The sequence below is a fragment of the Jaculus jaculus genome, chromosome 4 (assembly GCF_020740685.1).
Source record: "Jaculus jaculus isolate mJacJac1 chromosome 4, mJacJac1.mat.Y.cur, whole genome shotgun sequence".
In the NCBI taxonomy this organism is placed as follows: Eukaryota; Metazoa; Chordata; class Mammalia; order Rodentia; family Dipodidae; genus Jaculus; species Jaculus jaculus.
Genome location: NC_059105.1, coordinates 168,287,799 through 168,297,991, shown reverse-complemented (window position 1 = coordinate 168,297,991; position 10,193 = coordinate 168,287,799). Strand labels below are relative to the sequence as shown.

Sequence of the window (10,193 nt, the reverse complement as noted above, 5' to 3'; positions counted from 1 at the left end):
CGGGATCCTTTGGCTTTGCAGGCAAACACCTTAGCCACTAAGCCATCCCTGCAGCCCTACCGTAGTTAATTTTTAAGTGGGATTAAAATAATATTGCAATGGGTATTTACATTAATTGAACATAAATGAGAGAGTCTCAGTTACACCTGGTCTGTGTGTAGAACAGAAGAAATTAGGAGCTGTCCCTTTAATAGAACCCTGTTTACCTGCGCCCTCTTCTACGAGGAGTGGCTTAGGAACCTGTAGAGTGAGGGAGGACTTGCCGCCAGGTTGAGAAGGCTAAATGGAAAAACCAGGAAGTGACGAGTCAAGGGCTTTAAACTGCACTTGAGCTTGGCTACTACGCGGAAAGTGTCTTCTAACAAAAGTAGGAAACTGAAGTGGCGATTTTATGTGGTTGTCATTAAATCTTTGAAGTTCCCCCCCGGGGACGAGGACTGAGGCCATTGCAGAATGCTTAGAATACTAAGCTTTCTGGGCCAGAAACTGATCCCCTGGTTTTCCAGTACGATCTGATCCCTGCTGGGTTTATCTTTATTTTGTTAACTGGGGCTCCGTAGGCAGAAGAGGGAAGACAGACACTCCTTTGCTTGCAGGTAGGTGGTCAGCTTTTATCTAAAATGAAGGTCATTTTTTTTTAAGGTTACCCAGGCAGGTGGGTCCTGCTTCTAATTATTGAAACAGTGTGACTATCTGACTAGACATGTTTTTGAATGTGGGACTGTAAATATCCACATTTCTATGACAACTGGACAACCTTGTAGAAAAAGTTATTTTTTAACACATTAGCAAATGTGCAACATGGTGAATGCATTGAGTTTTATTTTGTTGTCTAGTAACTGGTTATGCATTTAATTTAAGTAAGAGGTCGCAAAATAGGTTGAGATTACCCTGCTGATTCACTTTCTTATAGCACTTGACAAAAATTTTAACGTGTGTTTATGTAGTCAAATCAAACAGTATTTTGTTGTTACGATAGCGCATCAGTTTCGTTTCTTTACAGTTAGGAAGCCATCTGAGAGCTCATTGATTTATTGGTCACTTTATTCTTGTCTTCAGAAGTCATTATTTCAGGAGCGTTTTTATTCACGCTTCATCTTACACAAGTACAGTAAAAAAAAAAAACAAAACAAAACTGCCAGCTTCTGTTCAGAAACCTAACCACCCTTTTCTGACATAAAACTATTCAAGGCAATGTATTTAGAAGAATTAGTCATTTAGTAGTATGAACTGCTACTGTTAAAGAAAAAAAAAAGAGTTCACAAATGAATCCTTGGATGGAAATCAGCAGTTCCTTTAGGATTGAGGCCAGTGGCTTCTGAAATTCTGCCTTTTACTAACAGTCCTTTTTAATTTTTTTCTTCTCTGGATCATTCTGCTTCAAAAGATTGTCTGCCAAGAAAGTGGTTATATTAAATAATAAACATTCCAAAATTCCTGTTTCCTAAACATGCGTTATTTTTGGTGAAAGGTTCTCAGTCTTAAGATTTCTACTCTAGCTTCATATATATATATTTGAGCTCCTAAGCAGTGGAGCTTGCCATGTTTCTTAACCAGAACAGCCTTGTTGTAGATAATTACTTGGATTTTTTTTTTTTGACATTTTGTAATACTGATAATATCTGAGTTGTTACTGTCTGTCTTTGTGGTGTTTTAGTAATCTGGGCATGGGAGATTGGGAGCTAGCATCCTAAGGTGCAGAAATTTTCCCTTTTAAGCTCTGTGTCTCCTTGAAATGGAAGGAAAGGCATGAATAAAGCAAGTGGAGATACCACAGCTGCTGGACAGGGAAGACAGGGAATGGGGTTTGTTGTAGGAAACCAGGGATGAATTCAAGGCATTGACACATTTTGACCTCATGAAATCCTTACTGCTTTCGGTTTCTAACCTAAAATGCTATTCCATTTGCGCTGATTGATAGATTATTCACTGGCTTCAAAACAAACGTACTCAGGTTTATGCATGTGTGTTGGTTTCTCTCTCCTCATTTTCCCTCAGTTCTCCATTCTCCCCATCCATCTTTCCTTGAGCTCAGCTGAAAGCCCTTCTGCACTTTGGGTCCTTATCTGGTCACCCAAATCCAGAGTAACATTTCCTTCCTTTAGACTTTCATGTGTCATGTTGAATCTACCATTCCTTCAGTGATATCTTTTTTTTTTTTTTTTTACCATTTTTTCTTTATTACTTATGTACATACTCAGTGTGTAAACAGCACATGTTGGTATCATCCTCATCTTCATCCTGTCCTCCCCACTCCGAAGGGACCCTCCTTGTTGGGGATGCTGGTTATACCCATGGGGATTGTGGGTCGTTCATTGTGGGGGTAGCCATCAGAAGAGGCAGTGTCTCTGTGCATAATGTCCCAACTTGTGGCTCCTTCCGTCACATCTTGTCATGTTTAAGAGTGTCCCATATCTCTTCAAATATATAAGTAAGCCAATAGCTTGACCTGGAGATTTCTTTCTTTTTTTATTGACAATTTCCATAGTTATAGACAATAACCCATGGTAATTCCCTCCCTTCCCTCACTTGCCCCTTTGAAACCCCACTCTTTTTTTTTGTTTGTTTGTTTTTGGTTTTTGGTTTTTTTTTTTTTTTTTTTTTTTTTGGTTTTTTGAGGTAGGGTCTCACTGTAACCCAGGCTGACCTGGAATTCACTATGGAGTCTCAGGGTGGCCTTGAACTCACAGCAATCCTCCTACCTCTGCCTCCCGAGTGCTGGGATTAAAGGCATGCGCCACCACGCCCGGCGAAACCCCACTCTTTAACCTAGAGACATTTTAACCTCCTTAGCATCTTAGTGCAGTGGTACCTTTTGGTACTCAATAGATATCCCCGGAATGAATGAAAGAGAAGCAAACTCTTGCCAGCAGTCTTACCCCTTCTCTTATCTCCCCTTATGTCGCCTTGCTTAAACACACCGTCAACTCCACTCCTAGCAATCAGATTGTCAGCTACTGTAGCAGGGCTGTTTTTGTTTCTTTAAGTAATGCACTGGGTTCTACAGTTGGTGATTTTAACACTGATTTGCTACTTCTTACCAAGGAAGAGCTTGCTGCACCTGGTTTACAGTAAATCAAAAGAGATATTCTGAAAATCATCCTCTTGCATTCCCCATATTTATTTATTTCCTTCCTTCCTTTTTTCTTTCTTTCTTCTTCTTTTTTTTTTTTTTTTTTTTGAGGTAGGGTCTTGTTCTTCTAGCCCAGGCTGACATGGATTTCACTATGTAGTCTCAGGGTGGCCTCTAATTCTAGCAACTCCTACCTCTGCCTCCCAGATGCTGGGATCAAAGGCATGTACCACCACGCCTGGCCTCTTGCACTTTTATGTTGTGGGAAAATATCATTTAAAGGTCAGTGATGTACAAGGTTTTAAAAATGGTTAAACTCTTAAGATACATTGTGAGTTAGAAGCATAGGTTATACATTGACATGAATGGTTATGATTCTGAATGATGACTGTAGCTAGATGGATTTCAGATCAGTAATTGCTAGAAACAATAAAAAAAATTATTTGTTGTTGGCTTTTCGAGGTAGGGTCTGTCTCACTCTAGCCCAGGATGACCTGGAATTCACTATGTACTCTCAGGGTGGCCTCAAATTCACAACGATCCTCCTAACTCTGCCTCTCGAGTGTTGGGATTAAAGGCGTGCGCCACCATGCCTGGCTTCAACAAATTGTTTTATAAAAAATTAAAACATTTGACTTTACATTTATAGTATTAGTTGATTATACATTTTAAAATTATTTATTTATTAGAGAGAGAGAGAAGGAGGCAGATAAGAGAGAGAGAGAATGGATCACCAGGGCCTCCAGCCACCGCAAATGAGTTACAGATGCCTTGCCACGTACTGCATCTGGCTTACGTGGATCCTGGAGAATCAAACCTGGGTCCTTAGGCTTCACAGACAAGTGCCTTCATTGCTAAGCCATCTCTCTAGCCCTTATTATACTTTTTTATTTGTTTGTTTGTTTGTTTTGTTTTTCGAGGTAGGGTCTCACTCTGGCCCAAGCTGACCTGGAATTAACTCTGTAGTCTTAGGGTGACTTCGAACTTATGGTGATCCTCCTAACTCAGCCTCCTGAGTGCTGGGATTGAAGGCGTGCACCACCACGCCTGGCAGTAAAGTATTAAAAAAAAAAAAAAGAAAGGAAAGTTAATGAGACCCATCTGACAGAGTTGGTATAAGAATTAGATATAATGGTGATTTTAGAGCCGGGCGTGGTGGCGCATACCTTTAATCCCAGCACTTGGGAGGTAGAGCTAGGAGGATCACTGTGAGTTCAAGGCCACCCTGAGACTACATAGTGAATTCCAGGTCAGCCTGGACCAGAGTCAGACTCTACCTCGAAAAACCAAAAAAAAAAAAAAAAAAAAAAGTGGTGATTTTTTTTATGCTCCTGAGGTGGGGACTGGCTGTGTTAATCAGGCTGGTCTTGGGTTTAAGGGGTGCTCCCACTTCTGGCTCTCTAGTAGCTAGGACTACACCTCTCACTGGGTTGGAACCCACCAAGTAGGCTTGTCTGGCCAGTGGGCCCAAGGGATCTGTGTGTCCACCACCTGACATGTAGGGGATCAAGGAGCACTACCTCGCTTAGCTTTTTTTTTTTTTTTTAATTTTTTTTGTTCATTTATTTATTTATTTGAGAGTGACACACAGAGAGAGAAAGAGACAGAGAGAGAGAGATTGAGAACGGTCGCGCCAGGGCTTCCAGCCTCTGCAAACGAACTCCAGACGCGTGCGCCCCCTTGTGCATCTGGCTAACGTGGGACCTGGGGAACCGAGCCTTGAACCGGGGTCCTTAGGCTTCACAGGCAAGCGCTTAACCGCTAAGCCATCTCTCCAGCCCCATGCTTAGCTTTTTAAGAAGTGGGTTTTAAGGAATGAATTTAGGTCCTCTTTCTTGCAAGGCCAACACTTTGTGACTGTCCCTAGCTTTCATTAGTCTGCTTTTTAAAAAAATTTTTTTAAAAATTTTATTTATTTAGACAGAAAAAGGCAGAGAGGGGGAAAGAGAGTGGGCACACCAGGGCCTCTAGCCACTAAAAACAAACTCCAGATGCATATGGCACCTTGTGCATCTGGCTTATGTGGGTACTGGGTCCTTAGGCTTCACAGGCAAGCATCTTAACTGTTATGCCAGCTCTCCAGCCCTAATCTGTTTTTATAGATTACCTAAACTGGAGGAGTAAGAAGGTCAATGGCTACCAAAATCATACTCCTAAAACTTGTACACCTTGGCTTCGATATTTATGTTTAGAATCACAGTGTTATTTATTGTATTTTTTAATACTCAGTGTAATGATTCTGTTCTCTTAGAGCCTGACCAGACAGGAATCCTGACAATTGCTCCGGCAAAACTATGGCACTGAGCTGGGCTTAAATGCTGAAGAAATGGAAACCTTATCACTGTCAATTGAAGAGAATGTTCAGCCAAGGTACATTAATATGAAAGTGATTTGAAATGTCAAAATGTATTAAGTATTAAAATTGAATTATTGTAGATTGTACTAATTCTGAATTGCTGTTCATTCATCATTGGGTACAGTTTGCCTCTGTTCTCTGTGGCTGAGCAGAGTTCAAGGCAGGGAATAGTTGGTTGAATTGGTAAGCAAATGTGGGCCATGAAGAAATATAACAATGTAAGTTTGTCCCTTAGGATTTGCTTAATGCTAAATTTTAACAATCTTTTTTTTTTTTTTTAAACTTAAGAGCCTAAAGAAGTAACTGATGAACTCTCCAAGTTTATAGATGACAATAAAGCAATTGCAGGCACTTCAAGAGATTGAGTGGTATTGTGACTTTTCCTCAGGGATTCCCCAGCATTGTGCTTGACATGTGTTTGGCCCTCAGCGAATTCTGAACTCATTAGTGGGAGGAGCTTTAATACCATAGGGAAAGATCCTTTTTTAATTTTTAAAAATTTTTATTTATTTATTTGAGAGTGACAGAGAGAGAAAGAGAGAGAGAGAGAGAGAGAGAGAATGGGCACGCCAGGGCCTCCAGCCACTGCAAACAAACTCCAGACGCGTGCGCCCCCTTGTGCATCTGGCTAACGTGGGTCCTGGGGAATCGAGCCTTGAACCAGGGTCCTTAGGCTTCTCAGGCAAGCTCTTAACCGCTAAGCCATCTCTCCAGCCCAGAAAGATCAGTTTTTAAAATTTTATTTTATTTATTCACTTATTTATTTTTCCTAATAATAACAACATTTTTATTCAAATAAAGTGTAAAAGGAAAGAAAATTAGATCATTCTTGTATTTTGATTTTCTCCATGAGAAGAAACTGTAAGAAATGAACAGTGCTTTTATATTATTTATATTTATATTAACAAATGTGTTTCAGATACCTAATTTGAGAAAAAAAATCTGCATCACCATCTTCTTTACCTATCAGCAGAATAAACAATTTCTTTTTTTTCTCAATTTTTATTAACATCTTCCATGATTATAAAAAATATCCCATGGTAATACCCTCCCTCCCGCCACTTTCCCCTTTGAAATTCCATTCTCCATCATATCCCCTCTCCCTCTCAATCAGTCTCTTTTATATTGATGTCATGATCTTTTCCTCATCTTATGATGGTCTTATGTAGGTAGTGTCAGGCACTGTGACGTCATGAATATCCAGGCCATTTTATGTCTGGAGGGAGCACGTTGTAAGGAGTCCTACCCTTCCTTTGGCTCTTACATTGGAGAAAGATCATTTTTGACAGGTAAAAATATAATTTAGAAGAGTAGACATTTTTATTAACTTGCCCAAGTGAAGTACACTTTATCCATTGGTAATTGAGACAATAGCAGTAAAAATAACTAAAGGCAATACACTAAAATTCTATAGTAATCATTCTGTTAAGTGAAAGAAGACAGTCGCAGACCACATAGAGTATGATTGATTCCCTGTGCTTGAATGGAACCCAGAATCAGCGCATCAGTGAAGAACAGATCCATAGTTGCTAGGATGCGAGAGGAAAGGAGACTGAGAATGACTGCTGAGGTGCAAAGTTTCTTTGGGATGATGAAAATGTTCCAAAATTAGGTAGTGGTCATAGTTAGGCAACTCTCTATAAACTGAATTGTATAGTTTAGTTGCTACTTAAAAAAATTTTTAAAGTATTTTATTTACTTATTTGAGAGAGAGTGAGGCAGATAGAATGGGCACACCAGGGCCTCTAGCTGCTGTAATCAAACTCCAGACACACGTGCCACCTTGTGCATCTGGCTTACGTGGATGCTGGAGAATTGAACCTGGGTCCTTAGGTTTTGCAGGCAAGTGCCATAACTGCTAAGCCATCTCTCCAGCCCTGAATTCTATACTTTAGATGAGGCAAATTTTACATGCCAGTTATATCCTAACAAAACTGTTTAAAAATATGTTGCACATCAGTCTTGCAATACAAATATTTTAAAAGTCTTAATGTGTATATAGAATTTTACTTCTCTCATTCATCTTCTAATTCTGTTGGACCTATTCCTATTGTCTCAGTTTAGTAGCTATCTATCTATTTTATCTATCTATCTATATATTTTTTTGGTGTTTTTACAAGGTAGGGTCTTGCTCTAGCCCAGGCTGACCTGGAATTCACTATATAGTCTTAGGGTGGCCTAGAACCCAAGGCAATCCTCTTACCTCTGCCTTCTGAGTGCTGGGATTAAAGGCGTGCACCACCATGTCTGCCTCTAGTATCAATATTTTATAGTCTGTTTTACATGGTTGCACATGCATGTTTAATTAGCTTTCCATGAAGCTAAAATTTTCCATTGTACTGCTGTCGTCCATCTATAAAGCTTTCTCATCTCCCTCAGGTACCAAAGGTAGGTACAAAGCCAGATGACCCAATAATATATAGAGAGTTGGGTAGTGAGCAATCTCAGGCAAAGCCTTCAACATCCCTGGTCTCAGTTTCTTCATCTGTGAAAATGAAACATTGGGATTAGGTGGCTTCAAGGTCCCTGCCAACTTGAATAGTTTCTAATCTTCAAAGCATAAATAAATATTTTAAAAATATGTTTTAAAAATATTTTATTTTATTACTTATTTGAGAAAAAGAGAGAGAGAGAGAGAGAGAGGCAGATAGAGAGAATGGGTGCCCAGGGCTTTAATCCACTGCTAACAAACTCCAGATGAACATGCCACATTGTGCATCTGGCTTATGTGGTACTGGAGAATCGAACCTGGGTCCTTAGGCTTTGCAAGCAAGCACCTTAACCACAAAGCTATCTCTCCAGCCCTAATTTTTTTTTTTATTTGCAAGCAGAGGGAGACAGAGATATACATGTAGAGAGAGAAAGAGAGAGAGGGAGTGAGCGAGTACTCCAGGGCCTCTAGCTGCTGCCAATGAATTCTAGTTGCATGTGCCACTTTATGCATCTGGCTTTACATGGGTACTGAGGAATCAAACCCAGGTCGTTAGGCTTTGCAGGCAAGTGCCTTAACTACTGAGCCATCTCTATAGCCCCAAAATAATAATCTTTGAGAGATGCTTCCTGTACTATTAGGATCAGGTTTATTTCTTTCTTTATTTTATTTTTTGGTTTTTCAAGGTGGGGTCTCTAGCTCAGGGAGATCTGGCATTCACTATGTAGTCTCAGGGTGGCCTCGAACTCACGGCAATCCTCCCATCCCGTGCTGGGATTAAAGATTAAAGGCGTGCGCCACCACGCCCGGCAGCAGCAGTTCTTTGAATCACCAGTAAAACTATAATTTCTTCTAGTAGTTGAGTGTTTTCTGTGTGGCAAGATCCTCATTCCCAGTTCTTTCATCATTCTTCCAGCCTCTGAAACTTTCATTCCTCAGGTCTTCATATTTTTTTTCTCTGTTTTCATTCTTTCTTTCTCTTTTCTTCCCTCCATCCTTCAAATCCTAAAGTACATGTGCTTGGCTGGTGGGCTAGTGCCAAGGACCCGTTTTCCCCACTTGCTTCCCTCAGAGTCCCTCTAATCTGGCCAGCCTGCAGTGAGTTTGTAAACCAACCAGCCATCTTCTGAGCAGAGAAAATAGAGCTGAACTACCTGTTAGCTTTTTTCATTCCTTCCTCAGGATAATTTTTTTATTCGTTTATTTATTGACAACTTCCATAATTACAGACATTAAGTCATAGTAATTCCCTTCCCCCCAAGTTCCCCCTTTGCAACTCCACTCTCCATCAGATCCCCTCCCCCTCTCAATCAGTCTTTCTTTATTTTGATTTCATGATCTTTTCCTCCTCTTATGATGGTCTTGTGTAGGTAGTGTCAGGCACTGTGAGGTCATGGATATCCAGGCCATTTTGTGACTGGAATAACATATTCCCTTCCTTTGGCTCTCACATTCTTTCCGCCACCTCTTCCGCAATGGACCCTGAGCTTTGGAAGGTGTGATAGAGATGTCTCAGTGCTGAGCACCCCTCTGTGACTTCTCAGCACTGCGGTGCCTTCTGAGTCATCCCAAGGTCAACGCCATCCCTCAGGGTAATATTGCATAAGACATTAGGCTGCTGTTTTATTTATTTATTATTGTTTATCTTCTTGGCTTTTTCTTTTTTTAATCTTATTTTATTTTTTCTCACTTTTTAAAAACATTTTCCATGATTATAAAAAATATCCCATGGTAATATCCTCCCTCCCCCAACTTTCCCCTTTGAAATTCCATTCTCCATCATATCTCCTCCCCATCTCAGTAAGTCTCTCTTTTATTTTGATGTCATGATTTCTTGGCTTTTTCAAGGTAGGGTCTCACACTAGTCCAGGCTGACCTGGAATTCTCTTTGTAGTCTCAGGCTGGCCTTGAACTCACACTTCTACTCCTACCTCTGCCTCCCGAGTGCTGGGATTAAAGGCGTGTGTCACTATGCCCGGCCTTTTACATAAAGATAGCCAGTAATATTGTGATAATCTATTTTTAATAAGGTGGTTTGTACTAACGAAGGGAGGAGAACAATAACTTACTGGGGTGGAGGTGACCCTGTATTTCTTCTTACAGAAGCCCCGGAAGGAGCGGCATGGATGACTCTGGGGAGAAAGATGAAAAATTACCCAAGTCTGTCTGTTTTACACGCGAATCAATTAGTCGAGTTTCAGGAGCAGAGTCGTTGGATGAAAATTCATCAAAAGGGGTTAGTATATTCTGTTTCTTTAAAACTACATTTGATACTGACATGTATTAATCATAATAAGATCAAGTAAAAATGCAGTACGTAAAATGTCTTCAAA

The 10,193-nt window shown here is 40.3% G+C and overlaps 1 protein-coding gene across 4 annotated transcripts in view; it reads left to right on the top strand.

The window, feature by feature from the left end:
* Positions 1-252: 252 nt before the first annotated feature.
* Gramd1c (GRAM domain containing 1C) overlaps positions 253-10,193 on the top strand; it is a 59,270-nt gene continuing 49,329 nt past the window's right edge. For 2 of the 4 annotated variants that reach the window (XM_045147338.1, XM_045147336.1), the window contains exons 1-3: positions 259-596; positions 5,325-5,443; positions 9,964-10,096. In XM_045147338.1, the coding sequence (XP_045003273.1) occupies positions 5,400-5,443; positions 9,964-10,096 (177 nt within the window). In that variant the 5' untranslated portion in view covers positions 259-596; positions 5,325-5,399. Of the gene's footprint in view, positions 597-5,324; positions 5,444-6,602; positions 6,719-9,963; positions 10,097-10,193 lie in introns of those variants that run through there. The other 2 variants (XM_045147337.1, XM_045147339.1) reach the window with 2 other exon arrangements.